The 17495-nt window shown below is 42.4% G+C and overlaps 2 protein-coding genes across 3 annotated transcripts; one reads left to right on the top strand and one right to left on the bottom strand.

Moving 5' to 3' along the window:
* Positions 1-78: 78 nt before the first annotated feature.
* LOC117843379 (transcription factor GTE12) lies at positions 79-11347 on the bottom strand. Its single transcript, XM_034723960.2, has 10 exons — positions 11062-11347; positions 8816-9553; positions 8678-8726; positions 8526-8572; positions 8345-8399; positions 8210-8263; positions 7944-8065; positions 7783-7849; positions 749-870; positions 79-660 (listed from the first exon to the last, which is right to left on the bottom strand). Exons 2-10 carry the CDS (start codon positions 9305-9307, stop codon positions 391-393), a joined length of 1278 nt encoding a protein of 425 aa, XP_034579851.1. The 5' UTR covers positions 9308-9553; positions 11062-11347; the 3' UTR covers positions 79-390.
* A 104-nt stretch (positions 11348-11451) lies between these two features.
* On the top strand, positions 11452-16366 carry LOC117843378 (protein MAIN-LIKE 2-like). Of its 2 annotated transcripts, XM_034723957.2 has the most exons (6): positions 11452-11664; positions 13909-13998; positions 14083-14736; positions 14829-14990; positions 15104-15487; positions 15571-16366. In XM_034723957.2, the coding sequence occupies exons 1-6, from the start codon at positions 11467-11469 to the stop codon at positions 16138-16140; spliced, it is 2058 nt and encodes a 685-aa protein (XP_034579848.2). In that variant the 5' UTR covers positions 11452-11466; the 3' UTR covers positions 16141-16366. The 2 variants fall into 2 exon arrangements, with proteins under 2 accessions (XP_034579848.2, XP_034579849.2); XM_034723958.2 differs by lacking the exon at positions 14083-14736.
* Positions 16367-17495: the final 1129 nt, after the last annotated feature.

Here is a 17495-nt window from a genome sequence, read left to right as displayed (position 1 = left end):
TCAGATTCATAATGGGCGCAGAACGGGGGAAAAGAGCAATACGAATGTCAAACATCCGGCTTAACAGGTAACACCATATAACTACAATATACACTGATATCTCTCTATTTTTTTTTCTTTTTTTAGAAAGTCCAATCAAGAGCTTCCTGTGAATAGCCTATGACCACCTAAAACATACAGTGGCACATGACAACCACAAAACTGATGGCGATGCCCAAATTATTCTACTCCCGACAGAGACATTCTGGGGCAACTAGGTTAGATGACACATCAGACCACATGAACTGACACCAATTTTGCTCCGCTTATGATGTTGCATGGAGGCGGAATAGATTACATAGCACACACATAATCTTACAATCCCAGGTTAACAGTCTGGATAAAGGTATGCTATTGACAGCAGCTGATCTCTCCTTCCTCGACATCGGCATTCAGGGAGGTTGACAAACTGTCCTCCAGTTCTTGTTCAACCTCTTCCTCAAGATCTTTCTTTATGAACAGGCCAAGTGCCTCCAGTGGGCTCCCTAAGCCCTCTGGCAACTCAATCCCATGGACAAAATCTACGATCAATTTGCTTGGAGGATTCAACTGCCACTTTTGGCACAAGTTCTCCAGGTCCTTCAGAAAGTCACTATTGTCAATATCAACGGTCTTCTTCATCTACAGGCCAAAGAGAACAGCTTGAATAACCATAGTGCCGGATCAAGCATAGAATTATTCTGGTAAGGAAATGGCAAGCAGGAAGTACCATGTGCAGTGCCAGTCGTGCAGCCTTTCTTTCCTTCTCGCGCTTCATCCTCATTTCTTCCTCTAGCTTTAGTTGTGCAGCAGCTTCAGCAGCCTTTACCTGTGCCTCGATTCTTGCTTTCTCTGTCAAATGGAAGAAATTTGAAAAATGAAGCCATGCAGGTCAACATTCACAGGACGGGCAAAAGTAGCTAGCATAACATAAGGCTGATAGGCAAATAGTGAAATAAATAAACACGAACAGGAGCAAGAAAGAAAGAAATGCATCTATTACACGGTATGTTTAGAGAATAGAAATGTAGAATGGCAACAGAGTTTAGAGAGACATAAGCTATGTTTTGCTCTATCCTGGACTTCAGGAAGATGTCAACTTACTCGAGCTCAGAGTTCTGAAGGCATACAGAAGGGTAAAAACATGCTGATCTACACGCAAATTCATGTCGTAAGAAGAATCCACATCAAAATAAGGTCGGCTAATATCATGAGTGATGTCTCGTAATATTGGGTAAAAGCTGAGTCGTGCATGAGTTATGTCCCAAATTGAAAGTTTTTTTAAAATCAATTTGAAAGTTTGGCGTTGTTGGAGTTCTTTTCTTTAGTGAAGTTTGCAGCGTCCAGTGTATAGTTAAGTAGAAATATGATGCAGGTGCAAGACTATTGGCATGAACAGGAAGTGGGCAGGATGGAGAGATATGAAAAATGGCACCGATGGGAATTTTCCTATCGGACGCTCTGTTGCAACACCAAAACAAAACATTTGCAACATTAAAAATCTGTGATTGCAACATTGAAAAATATGCGAAAAATAGCTCAATGTAAACACATTCAATGGGGAAAAATTCCCACAGCAAAATTAAAACATGTTTCATGCAACATTTCCAAGCAAATCACCATATGTATAGATGTTGCAACAGTTGGCTTTTGCAAGACTATATGGTGAAACACTAAAAACAAACATGGCAAAATGAAAAATCAATAGATAAAACACCAAAAGCCAACTGTTGCAACATCTATACATCTAAAAATTCAATCATGCAACATCGCAAGATGCATTCATTCGCAACACTCGCACACATCTATAGCACTTGCAACATCCAAAAACCTCTACTACAACACCATGGGGTATCTAATGCAACATGACCGTCAAGAACTGTCTTCACTGGCACACATCTATAGCACTTGCAACATCCAAAAATCCCTACTGCAAAATCATGGGGTACCTAATGCAACTTGACCATCGAGGAGAACTTTCTTCACCTATCTAGGAACAGGCTTCTCCTGTGCTCCTTCCATGGCCATCGGTGAGCATGAACCAAGGCGGTGGGAGTGCTCAATGCTCAAAATGGCTGAGCAAGACGGCGCACTGCTCTGGGAACCATGGTGCGCGGCCACTGCAGTTTCACCAGCACCTATCGCGTTCGCGTGTGCGAGGTGGATGAGCAAAAGGAGCAGTTCCCTCTTGTGGAAGGAATGAAAGGATATGAATCAATGGGTGAAGGACCAAACATGTGGTGGAGAGGCAGCACATGTTTTTCCGTGTGGACCCGCGTCCAATATTCTCACCACGCATCGGACGGCCGGAGCGAAGCATTAACGTATGAAAAAGGCAATTGTTCCTTGCTACCTCCATCAATTATCGATTGTGCTAGTTGTCAAAGCAAATGTTTAGGCTACAGCTATCCCTAACCTCCCCCCCCCCCCCCCCCCCCCCCCCCCATCAACTCATTGCACTTCGCCATCTTCTGTCCCAATTACGAATTTCACAAATGCAGTTACACAGTGTTTTAGCAACCCTGAGGTTATGGAGCTTCAGGACACTTATAAGATGCACCACCATATTAATGTTCTAGGAACACTACCCTCTAGAACAGATACCCAGGCCACCATCATCACCCAGCCTGCGACACAATTACCGAAAGAAATTCTTCATGTCCACCTAAGAATCACTAGAGGGGTAAATGATATGTGGGGCTGGAAGAGGAAGAAGAAGGGGAAATGGATGAAGAAAGGTAGAGGAAAAAGAAGAGAGAAGCACCGCACATGAAGTCAATGCCATGTCATCATCCACATAGCCTGCCCATCAATGAAACCATCTCCTAGTCCACCTTACTCATTTGATATTTAGGTGGATCCTAGTGTCATGCTAATATTGATGGACATGCGAGTCGTTTCAATGCTACCTGTTTTCTACAGCGGCTTTAGAGACGGTTTCTCCAATGCCGCCCATTGTGTCCAATGGCACTGGTCATCAGGGCCCACATTTCATCACTTTCTTCTCTCTCCTTCCTTTGGTTAGCAGTAACGCATGCTGGTTCCAGGGAGCTCAGCACAAGTGATCACATATGGCACGCCACATAGCTTATGGTAACAACCGTGACGCCTATGCATTAATGTCGATAAATGCCAACTCTCCAACCTTTGTAAAAATCATTGATTCTAAGAATATTGAATCGAAAGTCTTAAGTAGGATCGCAACCACATAATCGTAAATATACAAATCATAGAAATGCAGGTTTTATTGACTAGAATCGTAGGATCAAGCCTTTCTAGTTTGATTGTAAAGTTGCATGATACTCAAGTAGTATTGCAAAGGGGAATAAAAAGATGACATGTGGGCCTAAGTGGTTCTTGTTGCAACAGCAAAGAGACTGCTATTGAGCAAAAGGCAACGATATGGTCATACTCTCACTAAAAACATGCAAACAGGTCTTGAAAGGCCAAATAGTGTCATCAAAACATGTCCACCTACTTGTACATAATGGGAGACATTTGCAGGAGCGGAATGAGAACGAGATCCCTTCTACCCTCCCCTCTAGAGCACAACAACAACAAAAGTCCTAATCAATTGTTCAAGGTGCTACGTATGTAGCATCACAATAAGATGTTTCAAACTATAGGGAAACAACCATGCCTTTTAAGGCGTTACCTAGGAGTCTCAACGATTTTTTCAATCATGGCCTCGTATCCGCCGTGACCTCCTTGCATGTCATCGCCTCACGCAGAAAGGCGCCGCCCAGGTGTCGAAGCAACACAAGCGAAAAAGGCAACTGCATGCACACCTACTCCTCGTGCGAGACCGTGGCCTTGCCAGCAGAACGCCAATTGAAGGGAGGAGAAAGCGAGGTGAGAAGAGAAGGAACTGGCAGCCCGCAGAAAGGGAATTGCGCCCGCAAGGGAAAAAAGCGCAGCGCAATGTGGTACAGCAAAATAACTGGAGCGTTTAACAACAGAGGCGGGGGTAGGATCACGTGCCTACACCTCCCACTATGTTTTACTTGTGCTCATTGCTCAATTGTTACATAGCATGTGCTTAGTGCAATGTCTGCCTCATGCCTATGCTTACTGCTTTTGGTTAGTTTAATTATCTGTGCCTCCATTAAGGACTGTGATTTGTGCTTGGTGTTTTCTGCTGCTTCATCATATGTTAATGTGTATGGTGTCGGCTCGCCTCGTGCTTTAAATGCCTAAGCATCTGGAAGGGGGTGGGTCGCCGGGTCTCACCTTACTGCCTCAAAAACCATGGAAACGACAACCACAAATCTCAATCAAAGTTCGAAGAGCATAGAAGGACCACTTTTCAGAAAAAGAGGCTCAAGAGTTGGAGGTTGTGGTAGCAATAGGGCCTCCCCAAAAGGCGGAAGTGGAATGGACAAAAGGGGTAGGAAAGAAAAGATGAGACCGACTAATCGACAAGAAGTATAAAGCCGGGTCAAAAATGACAAGACAATCATAATTTGTGCCCAATAGTATGAACAAAATATATGAGCTGCATCGCAAGTCTGGGGACAAGATATTACACCAACGACCTACCAAGGATGGTTACCAAGCAAGCTAGAAGCACAACACATTTTTTTTCACAAACTAAGACACATGAGTAAGTCATAGAGGTGGCAACTCTCTTGATGACATGCGACCCATATAGGCAATGCCCCACATGATGCGTGGGTGATATACCACAAGGCATCGAATTGGGGGTGCACCTGACACAACAAAGGTAAAGGGCATCACCCCGTTGAATGTACTGTTTTGGTCCGATTAGGCAAACTTGAATAAATAGGATTCTAGGACTCTTCAGATATATTTTATATTTTAACTTTTAAATTAGGTCTGCAAATTTTAGGTCAATGAAAATAATATAGATATAGAATCTTCATACCACAGATTCAACTAGAGCTACAAAAGATTCCAAACAATAGTCCTAAAGCAAAGAAAAGTCTAGCAACAGCACGGCACATAAGCAAAGTACTCCCTCCGTTAAACTGTCTGCAGCATGCTTGACCATTGAGGTTGAGGATATCCAGAGTGTAGTTATTGCAATGTTTCCAATAGATACACCCGATTAAATGTTTTGAAAGAACAGTCGTGGTTGTATTATGTTATTTAATAGGGGCATGGTCGCTCATTTCACATTGATTGGTTGCTGCACATAGCTTGCTATACAATGAAACGGAGGGAGTATATACAACAGAGCAAGGAAAAAACTGCACTGTTCCCTTCCCCCCCTCTAACCCTTCTCTCACCCTTTTCTACACAATCTTCCAATATGCGAGTCACTTTTCTCTTCATCCTCATGGGAAAAAAAAATCTGATTCTCTATTCTTGCATCTCCAGCCATGGAAAAGTTGAGACTCGACAAGAAGAGTCTGGTGTATACGCATCAATACGTAAAATTCTGGACAAGCATACCTATGTAACACTGATTGAATACGGTGCTCACAATGGTACTGGTAAATTTTGCAAATGACGATGTAAATGAAGCTGATGTAATTCACACTAGTCAATGGAGTGAAATGGTAGTGCAACTAGTAGAACCAAACATGGTAGAAATGGTTGGTCTCCAATGGAGATCAAGAGGTACTGCGATACTGATTGATGGGAATGAAAATATTCAGGTTATCCAACCAAAGAAGCACATAGATTCTAGAGGCAGCTGTCAGCCTATCACAGGGTCATTGGCTGTATCTTTTTTTTCTCGAATACGCAGGAGAACTGCGTATCATTGTATTAATAGTAGAGAAAGGAGTCATACAGAGACCCAAACACACCCACACACACACCCACTTACTGATTGAAACTAATCACCTATGACTGAGAAGAAAGACCCGACCAAGGACCCTCCAATCACTGGCTGTATCTAAGGTGTAGCAGCAGCACCAATGAAGCAAGGTGCTGCTACTATCACCAATGGTGACCGAGCAACAAAGAACATTGGAGAAAGAATGGGTGGGAGCAATAGATCTAGGCAACGCCAATAAGGCAGGACGGAGAAGGATTTGAGGTGACAGTAGAGTGGCAACAGCTTTCGGGGCAGGGCGGTTGATAAGAGTTCTAATGTGGGTTCAGGTTACTGTCCAATTGCCCGATGTATACACGCACCAAAGGAACTGAGCCTAGCTCATTTGCTGAAAGGTGCAAGAGTACGCCCCCACCCCACAGGTGTGGAATTTAGGTGACTTTCTTAATGACAATGCCACCTAGTTTCTCCAAGGTTAGTCAAGTTTTTTAACTATATACCAGGCAATAAAAGGCATAAATGCCCTCAAAAATTATTCACTTGTCTAATATACTCAACAAACAGCACCCAAAATTACAACCTAAACCCAGACTGATACTCCAAATTTTTTGCTCGCAATTTAGGAGGAATTTTTGTCACTCATAATACAATATAAACTCCTCGTATTTACAACTGAATACCGATAAAGTTCAAAAGTGGAAGGTTCTACATGCATAACTTCACTAACTGGTAAGCAACTAACTATGTCAATCATGATCAAGTAAAAGCCAATTAAAAATCCTAACAAATTTGCAGTTAACCCAATGATAAAATGTTAAAAGCCAATGAAAACTCCCCAAATCACCTCACCATTTCAGACAGTTCCTAACATGCCATGAGTAAAAAATCTCTAACCAGTTCCTGTTGATAGCCAGTTATTGACAAGAAATTGCTAGAATAATTTGTGAAACTTCAATTGCAAACCAGTCATTGATTAGGCTGATTGCTGCCAGTAGCTAGAGAAAGATGGGTCAAATGCATTTTCAAAATTCTAACCCTCCCAAAGCATATAAGCTACTAAAACATTATTTCCTAAAGCAAGTTCCCCACCATGTCGAATTGTCTACTCTATTTTATATTTTTTCGAGAATGCCGCCACTCGGACTCGAACCGAGACGCAAGAGCACTGCTTTCTACAAGCAGCGTGTCTACCAATTTCACCATGGCAGCTGACTCGAAATAAGAGGTAAATTAATTCTTTTCCTTATGAAAATGGTTAACGTTGAGGAACCATTAGTATTTAAGAACATCATCTTACAGTCTAGATATGCAATGCTCTACAACTTTTATTGCAGCTCATCATATGTTGTCAACGCCCCACTATCCATACATAACTCAAGACTGTTCCAGAATTTTTTTTCCCCAAAATTCAAAATGCTGTAAGATCATTTCTTCAGCTAGCTTCTTTGAACTACTTCACAAATACTAAGATCGTTTCCAAGAATGATTCAATGATCAACAAACTGGCCTCTAATATCCTCACAGAAAAAATTGAAGAAAAAAAATCCAGTCTTAGAATTGACTGGCTTGTTCAAAGGCCCCTCCATCAGCTCCCTACCAACGACAAAATATCATGCATCATGCTACTGTGTGACACGCTTGAGACCATATTAAAACATAGGGCACGCCTGGCGCTTAGGGCCATGTCTGGATAGGGGCGAATTAGATCTAATCACCTCAAATTAGCATAAAAATTGCAATTTCACTCACAATCCAGGAGGAATACCCATCCAAGCAAAAAAGTATGGTGGGAACATTGTTTATGCAGAAATTCTATGTAGCAAGAGATGTAATGCAAAATTTTGGATATTAAGTGGAATAGCAAGTTCACCAACAATCTACTCACGTATATTTTTGTATTAAAAAAAAGGAACAGGACTAGTGAGAGCTCTTCATGAATACTAAGGCACAATTGAATTGACCAAACTTGGTAGAGGTAAAAGAACACATCAAGCACATACAACCATCAGGAGATTGCATACCTTCTAGCTGACTTTTTTCCAGTCTCTCCTTTTCTAACTGCAACTTTGCAAGGTCTACTTCCTTCCCCTAGAAAATCAAAACAGCTCCAGTAAGAGCCGTAGAGAAACATCTTCTGAAAAGTTGTAGTGTACAATGTCCAGTATGTATTCAGAAATATTACATGATCCAGAAGTGCATTTTGTTGTGCCTTCACAATTGTTCCAGCAAAACGACTCTTGAGCATTGCTATACGAAGGGCTTTACTTGGTGACAAAGGTTCAAGGTGTAAATAACTTTCCTCCCCTAGAATTTACATCACAAGATGTACTATATTAGCAAACAATTATACGTAGAAAATAGTGCCACAAGTTCAGGCCGTTATAACAACAACGTAAGAATCCAAAACTAAAATACAAGCAGGTGTGACAAATCTATGATAACAACTACCTTGTTCACAGGAAGCAAGAGGTGAAGTAGAATTGCAAGACGGTGACTCATTTCCTACGGTCGCAAGGAAGTTCGTTAGATAACTGATAACATGGTATATAGGTTCATAAATTTTGGTTGAAATCATCAACACACCATTTGATAAAGCGCAGCTCTCATTTGATTGTATTCTTGATATTTTATCATTCCCCTGAAGATAGAAGATATTGTATAAGAGGAAAGATGGACAATCATTCAGCTACTGATGACACTATCAGACATCCAGACAAAGATAGGTACAAGTCCAAATAGAAATAAGGGCAGTCAAGCCAAAAACCTTGGTGCAATCCAGTGAATTATCTATAGAGTGCTCTTGGATACCAGCTGCATGAAAGGATCCCCCCACAAAAAAAAAGCAAACCATTAAAAATCCTCTAGTAGATTATACTATATGATGAGAATCAAAAATTGAGAGAAGATTTGTCAAACCTTTGAGAGAGGTATTCTCACAGCCACGGACAAAAAATTTAATTTTTACCTGTGTGGACAGCAGATAGCAATACATTAAAATGATATTGTCATTAAAAAAGAAATACCATCAAGTGAACAGGTATATAATTATCCTACTTTGGAGGATATTGCATTTATTGATGGTTCCTTTGCCAGTGAATTTGAGCATGTGACCAGCCCTCTAGGAATCAAAGACTTCGATTTCATGGCAGCTTCAGGCTTCGTTGCCTTCATTGGTTTCTGCTCTTGTACTGGGTTTCTGCCATTCCATTTTCTTATCACTGATCGCCATTCCGAGTCAAATATTCTATTTAACTGTTCGGCAACTGCATGGACATCATTTCCTGGAGGATTATACTTCATCGCATTTGCGAATGTAAGTCTCACATCTGCTGCAAACTCACTGGCTGTAACATATTGCTTGTTTGTGAGTTTCTTCTTAACAGTACCCAAGTCCATTGGATTACAGATAACATCGAAGTAATCAGGAATCCCGTAAAGAACAGGGTCAACTGGTTTATGGAAAAGCCAACCACCTTTGTGATCCATAAGCTTCTTCAGAATTTTTCCACACAGCCTTGTCTTGCTAACATTCATGCTTTCAGCCATGCTCTTGGTGAATGATTGGTGCTCAAATATGGAATGTGATGTCACCTCAGATTTTTGGGAGGTTATTTCTCCAACCTCTGAATCTGTACTAGAACGTTCTGGTTCACTGCTTATACAAACTGCCCTCCTCTTTTTATACTCTTGTGAGCTCAAAGTGTTTTGTGAGAATACTTGCTTTCTGGTTAACCAGTAACTTCAGACTTGTCAATACCTCTCAGATAGCCACACAACACATCCTCTGTAGGGCTGAAAACAGAAGATTGATACAGGAGAAAGTTACATGCCATGCACCAAATAAAGTGGTAAGTCCAAAAAGGAAACAACAGCAGAACAGTAACACAAATTGCTTACAGTCTATTTTAAGCAGGAGTTGTTTTACATAATTTCTGACAGTATAATTATTCAAAAGTTTGCATGACGACAACTAAAACTACCTATACAATAACTGGTTAAATGATACAGAACATTTTGGGATAGGTTTTTTTTTGTCTTGTGCATTTCATTGAAACAGCTTGCCAATGTAGGATATCCAATACTCTAAGCAATGATCGTACTTCATATACAGTTAGAAATGCTACTCCATTTCATTTTTATCTCTCGAGTTGCTAGCTGCTAAAGTGCTAAGTATAGATTGAATTTACTCAAAATGGGAACAGGGACTGCTTTCTGCACGAGCAATCTAGAAGTAATCTACGCACAATGTTAAACAACCATTTTTGGAACAGAATGATAACCAACAAGATCTTCTTATCCCCAAAAGGGGAAAGATTGCAGAATTTTGTTTTTCTAAAAGATAAACACGTAGTGTATGTTTCCAGTTTTGCTGGCTTGAAATTAAGTTTATGGCTGTTTTCCCAGTATATTGTAAAAAAAGACCAAGCCAGCACATATATCATGCTTCATGGTCTCATGGCTGTTTTTCCTCAAGAAAAAAAAGAAAATATACACCATGCACCCTTTTCAGATGCATTAACCACACATTATACATTAAGTAGCATTATGAAAGCAAGCAATCCCTTTTCATTTTCTGGCATGTCTTCTTTCAGCGCTATATGCTAGAGTGTATGTACATCTAAATTCCCTATGGTAATTTTTGAGTTAATATTGCATGTTGCCACTAACTACAGTGAATATTTACTTTAAATATTTCATTTCACATGGTGGAACATTTATATATTACCCTGGTCCAATATTCCATTTCAACTACCTCAACTCACCACAAGTGCAACCACCCATACAGGAAAACCATGCAATCTACGCTTGCATTGAAGGTAACCCATGGTTACAAAACAAAAGGTTCTGCACATCAATCTCTACGATTTATATAAATGTTCCACCTCTTGGAACTTACTAAATATCAATCTCTATCATTTGGGACTACCAACAATTCAATCATCTCAAGGAACTTACTAGATATCAAAGTAGCACGGTGATTTACGAGCATATAACTCCATGGCCACGGCACGAGCATTCAGTACCCAAGCCTAGTCCTAGAAGCCCAATTTCCGCTGTTCCGCATGTGGCACAAACCAAGCTTACACAATAAACGCAAATCCTTAACATAATCTAACAAGTCCCAATTACGTCACGGCCACGCCAATCACCCAATTATCCAACCCAATCTACAGAACTACACCGACGCCCAACAGCAAGCCCCATGGCAGCTTCGAAACCCTGGAGCCAGGGTCAAACGACCCAACCACAGCGCCTGCCCGGTCCTCTCGAGACAAAAAGGCAAGAAGAGAAGAACCAACCTGGTGTCCGCGCTGCCGTGGCAGAGAGCGCGGGGCTGCCGCGCGAGTCCCGCCCCCCGTAGGGCCGGGAGGCCCCCTCCCCTCTTCGCGTTCCCCCGACCTCCTCAGATCCCACGACGGCGCGGGGCGGGTCGGAGATAGGCGCACGCTAACAAAGCCGCCGCCGCCGCCGCCGCTGACGCAGCTGCAGCTCTTCACCGGCGAGCGAGCGGGCGGTGTGAGGGAAATGGAAAGGGGATCGCGGGGCTGCGGGGGGCTAGGGTTTTAACTCGGGCTCGTGGGAAGCGAACCCGACCGACGAGACAGACGACAGGGAGGGTGCCTCTCGGTTAGACCGGACCCGGTCCTTCACTCGCTCTATCGGTCGGGCTCGAATGGAGCATCGTTCCACTGAGAGTGGGTCCCATGTTGCTACCTGAGGACTGGACCCCGCGTGGCAGCGGAAGAGACGCCCTCTCACTTGATGACCTCTCTCTCTTCTCTCTCCCACGGTCGCTTCGTTTCTTCGCCGGTTCCACCGAGGAAGTGAGAGGGGGTAGGAGGCGCCCAGCCACCGGAGGTCCGGAGGCGAAGGTGCGCGGCGCGCCCTCGGACTCCTCGCTGGTGAGTGAGCAGTATCCGCCGCCGCCTCCTTGTTGTTGCTCTTACCCCATCATTGTTGGAGTCGAGGGGAGCCTCAAGCCCAGATCCGGGCTAACGCTTGGTTGGTGATTCTTGGTCGATCGATGCACCGATTACACTTCCAGAGCTTCTGAGAACCCTTGGTTTTAGCGACACCTGTCTTTCGCGTGGTAAGGCCCGGCCGTGGCAGGACTAGGAATGTAGGACAGTAGGAGTAGGTCATGTGTGGAATGCAGCGAAATGCTGTGCAAAATTGAAGTGAGCGTACTGCATACTGGCAGCATTTTCTGGGGAGGGATGCCTCATGCCTCCCTGATTTGCTGTGGCTCTGGTTGCTCTGTGCTGGCTTCGCGTCATTGAGCATGTTGTGGGGTTGATGAGGGTGTCTGCACTTGGACTGTTTCACTTGTCAGAATCAGATGTGGAATTTCTAGGAGGAATAGATATGCACTAATTCATAGTTCTGGCTACCAGTGATTTGAAATGTGCAATTTGTACGTAGTATGCAGTATAAATTTGGAACAGTATAGTATGGTACAATCAAAATATTCAATATAAATTAGGAGTATCATGTAAGGCGTGCATGCATTTCAATACTCGAACCTCGTAATATTTGACAAACCATTAGGCTCACGTAATGTACGTTTTGTTTTACAAAAAAATCATTATTGACATTCTGAACTACTTTCATTTGGTTATGATTTTTTTTTTTTGCTACAAACACTGTAGTATAGGAGGAATTTGGAGTCAAATGGTAGTTTTGGAGACCATGCCAATTCAAACCACGTCTTATACTTTGGGATGGAGGGAGCAGTATATTTTGATCAAACTATTGCAGTTGCTCTTCTTATATTGATTATTTGCTTGCATATTTAGTTAGTTTTTCTTTCTTCTTTATAGTAACATGAGATTCTTCAACAATATTTGCTGGCATAAATAGTTACTTCTCGCCGCAAGAGAAAGACATAGTTCAGGAGAGCTGTAGAGGTTCTCAACAAGACTTATGGCGGGCAGATTAAAAGACATAGTTCAGGAGAGCTGTAGAGGTTCTCAACAAGACTTATGACGGGCAGATTAATGCCAGATGCCCCAGAATGTAGAATATGAAGGGGAAAAAAACTGTTTTACTGTTTGCTCAAAGTGATCATGGTTTAACTGGACCACACTCTAATTTCAGTCTTCCATGTTTTAACTTTTAACCTGTCATCTGATTTGCATAACTGCTGTTTAGTTTGGGGGTTTATGCTTATTTTTTTAAGATGTTAATGAATGAAGCAATGAAATAGTAAGTATGGTATTGGATGAAATAGTTAATAAGAGGATGATTATAATAGAAGATTGTAGAACCATCCTGCTTGGAGGAATGAAATCAAAAGTTAATGCATCATTAGAAGTGGAAAGATTTAGAAAAGGAGGTTAAACATGTCCTGGATACTACAAATAATGGTCCTCTTATTTTTGTTTTGCTATACAGGCAGAGTAATACTGAACCTGGCAGGCATAATTCCCTTTAACCTTTTCATTTTGCTGTGAGGGAGGTACCATATATTCAACTCGATCTGTTATGTGTGGTATTCAGTATCGCAGGAATTAGCGTCTCACTCAGGTGTCTGCAAGGCTGCAACTCCAGATCAGCCATGATCCCTTATCTTTAGGTTTTGGTTTCCTAGTCAGTTTACATTGGTTTGTTAATTTGTTACATTGGGTTGTTAGCTTGTGCTCAGGGATTGTAATCTGGCTGGAGTAGGAAGAAATTAAGAAGGATCAACCTGTTGTCTCACTCTATTCTCTAGTCTCTCATCTCACTGCTGGCTTGACGGCACCTTGGTATCAGCCCAACCAAGGGCAGGAAACCAGCCAAGGAATAGCTAGTGACCACCCATTGCTACCCAATACAATCACTCCCTCGTGGGAGTGACACTGACACAATCATTGGATCCCTAAGGGCTATCTGTATAACACGAGAAAGTGGCCATATATTTCTAGTCGCCCCATGATATCTACAGCTGCTCGCAATATTTGCATAAGAGACTCTGATCAGTTTCATTTTCCCAAGTCTGCACTGTTAGTTTTTTTTAGATTTGGAATAGAGTGGCAATAAAAGTATCAGAGAATGGAGGAATGGGAAAACTATGATTGTATTATCCTTCTATCCCGTATTCCATTTTTGTTTTCATGTGTTAACTGTTGCTGCTTCCATCTTACCACTGCAATTATGTTTCTCAGGACAAAATGGACCCTGCATCAGAAGGTTTGTTAGCACAGCAACAGAAGGCAAATAGTCGAAGACCAGTTGGTAGCTCACAAATTTGGACAGTACGTATCTTTCTCGTTCCTTACTCCTTGTATTACTTGGGCATCTTAAACAAGTTACATACTGAGATACTCTAAATTTGGTAGAGGTACGGTGTTTTGCTTCCAAGCCAGCAGACTCGAAAGCTAAAAGAATGGGTTCTGACTGATCAGCAGCAACAGCTTGTTAATGCTAGTGGTCTTGGACATCTTGCACTTACCACTGGGTTTACCATTGATCGTTCTTTGCTTACATCCTTTTGTGAGAGATGGAACAATGAAACAAATACTGCACATTTTATGGGATTTGAAATGGCACCATCACTTCGTGATGTTTCATACATTCTTGGCATTCCAGTGACTGGTCATGTGGTGACTGCAGAGCCAGTTGGCGATGAAGCTGTGAAGCGAATGTGCTTGCATTATTTAGGGGAGAGCCCTGGAAATGGAGAGCAATTATGTGGCTTAATTAGGTTGACTTGGTTGTATAGGAAGTTCAGTCAACTGCCAGAAAATCCAACCATTAATGAGATCGCATATAGCACTCGAGCATACCTTCTATACCTGGTTGGTTCCACCTTATTTCCTGACACCATGAGGGGATTTGTATCCCCGAGATATCTACCACTGTTGGCGGATTTTAGGAAGATTCGTGAGTATGCTTGGGGGGCTGCAGCCCTTGCTCATTTGTACAGGGGATTGTCTGTTGCAGTAACACCTAATGCCACAACGCAGTTTCTTGGCAGTGCAACTTTGCTGATGGTGTGCTCTTTATCTGAATGAATTCTGATTATTATCTGTGGTTTTTTGTATTATCCGTTTCACTGATCAGGGCTTCCCTTTGTTCCCACAAGGCCTGGATTTACGAGTACCTTCCTATAACTCAACCACAACAGAAGAACCAGAGCACCTTGCTGCCCCGTGCTTGCCGGTGGAACTTTGGAGGAGCAACACGTGGGCAAAGAAAAAAAGTTATGGAGTGGAGAAAAGTTTTCGAGCAGCTTCAGTTATCTGAGGCAAGTCCAAAATTAATGACTTGTAATTGTGTACCATTGTTTCAACTGTTGTGATATACTACCCATACCAATGTTTAAACTGTTAAGTTATACTATCCTGATTGTGTTTTCAGGTCAATTGGAACCCTTACAAGGACATGAATCCAGCAATTGTTCCAGAATATTGCATTGCTGCAGATAACATCTGCTACTCCCGGACTTGGCTGATCAGCTTTAACATAAAGGAGGTGTATGTTCCTGACAGGTTTGCTAGGCAGTTTGGAAGGGAACAGGGTCGCCTCCATGGCGTGCCAATGTGGGCAAGAAGAACTTGGAGCAAGTGGAAAGACTGGAGGGTTGAGTATGCTCGTGAGATTGAGGAGTTCCATCAATTGGTTGGCTGCCGTTTCACCCCTTCAGCAGAAACCAATATCAACTCCCTACCACCAGATGAGCCTGTAGCTGGACAGAATGCTACTGGATGTAATCGGAATACCTCTCATGACATTTCTTCAATGGTAAGGCCTTAACAGAATGTTTATCTCTTATGCATTTTGCTTACATGGTAGGCCTCGATGTGCTTATTGCTTGTGACTTGCAGGTTGAAGATTTGAAGAATGATCTCCCAGTAATTGATCGATATCTTGAGGGACACTTACTTCCTGCAGAGGTTGCAAGCTTCTTAGAGAGGGTGGGCACAATGATCAAGAACTACTCCCCACCACAGGGCAATCGGAGGAAACATCAAGCAGCTCAGGGGCAAACTGGCCCTGTCAGGTCAAAGAACCCAAGGAAAAGGGGGAAACCTTCACTCTCTCAGGATCCATCGAACCCTCATCAGTATCCAGGTGCGCTAGTCCCATATCAGGCAAGCAAGTGTGACACGGTGTTTGATGGCACCGTTCCTCTACTAAATGGGGGTGAGGAGTTCAAAGAACACGAGGCCATGGAGCCATGGCAAATCTCCCATTTGACAATGACCCCTTCGTCCTCATCTCTAGATTCAAGCTCACCAGAATCAATGAAGCAGGGTCAGCAAGATGGGGATGAAACTCAAATTCCAAGGGACACAGATGACCTCCGAAGGAGTGGAAGGCTATGCGTGCAGCTGAAAATGTTCAAGCACAGGGATGGAGTGGATGTCGAGGCAGCTAATCCGATTTTCCTCTGATGAAGACTACCATCTCTTGGCCTTCTTATTGTACAAAGTAGTGAGAAAACTTGGATAGTTTGCTGCGCTTCTGAGTGCTGACAGTTAGCTGGTCTTTTAGGTTTCTTGGTGTTCCTGACAGTTAGCCTGGACGATGACCTCCCTAGTTTATCTGCAGCTGTACAAATTTGGTTCCAGATGATGATGATGCTAAGCTTGAGTGCGCCTGTTTCGCAAGCATGGTCAATTCTTGAATCTTGACTGCTGATTGCTGAATCAAAGCTGGCTAGCACGTTTGTGGTGTCATAGCATAAGCAGTGTTTTCGAGCTGGTTAGGTATTGTGCGCTTTGGTATTTACTTATGCTGGTAATCAGGAACATTCCATCTGATTCAGTTGCCATTTCGCATCGTGTGATTGGTTGGAAGCACCAGCACCGCCCCATGGCCCAACCCTTTGATGCAAGAACCACATGTTTGGATTCCCAATCTTTCGTTCTAACCGGCGATCAACGCAAGATTCACATGTTAGATTATCGACGGCGCCGTTTGTCTGTACACACTGCCTTCTATACAAGGCTCCATCAGTATTATTAAGGGTGTATCTCTCATTACAGTGGATCGGGTGTTCTCTTGATTTAGACACCGCTTGGATGCTTAATTCCCCTAAATTTTTGCCATGTGTTAGAGAAAGATCGAGAAGGTGGGCTAAATTGTGCTTTTTTATTAGTGAGGCCAATGATATCCCATGTGAGAATGAGGATACTTTTTCTGTGAAGAGAATGAGGACTTTTTTGTCTTGATATGTGATATATTTTATAGTAAGCAGCGGTCGGTAAAGAACATTGAGAACCCCATTAGAACTCAAGTAACAATACCCCTATATGTTATGCAGCCAAATGTTAGGATTATACTTTGGGTATGTAGCGTATGTGGTGCCAATAAGTGAATGCAACTTTTCCTATCATCTTAGATTTATCAGTGCAATTAACTCGAGTATGTAGCTCAACATGGTCTCAGAGCTCAAAGACCTCAAGTTTGAATATCGAAAAATACAATTTGATAAAAGATATATTGTTCACTCGCACTTTAAGCTAAGGCTTAAGGGTAGCCTTGTTTTTGGACGCAACCAGTTAGCACATGTAACTTAATATGTCCTATTGCAAATAGCTAAGCTTGTGTCCACTATTGCAATTGTTAGTACTTTTAATTAATGTATGGGGCTCTACGTTTGATTGATGGACTTGGCTTGGATACTCTGCTCATGTGGTAGTTGGAGGTGCTAAGAAGCTATATATGCATTTTCTTGAAGGTAGCACACCTCAAACCTAAAATATTCTAATAATTGTTGATACCATTAAAAGAGATGGTGTCCTAA

The sequence above is a fragment of the Setaria viridis genome, chromosome 2 (genome assembly GCF_005286985.2).
Source record: "Setaria viridis chromosome 2, Setaria_viridis_v4.0, whole genome shotgun sequence".
Classification (NCBI taxonomy): Eukaryota; Viridiplantae; Streptophyta; class Magnoliopsida; order Poales; family Poaceae; genus Setaria; species Setaria viridis.
Note: the sequence above shows the minus strand (reverse complement) of the source record. Positions and strands in the feature narration are given on the sequence as shown.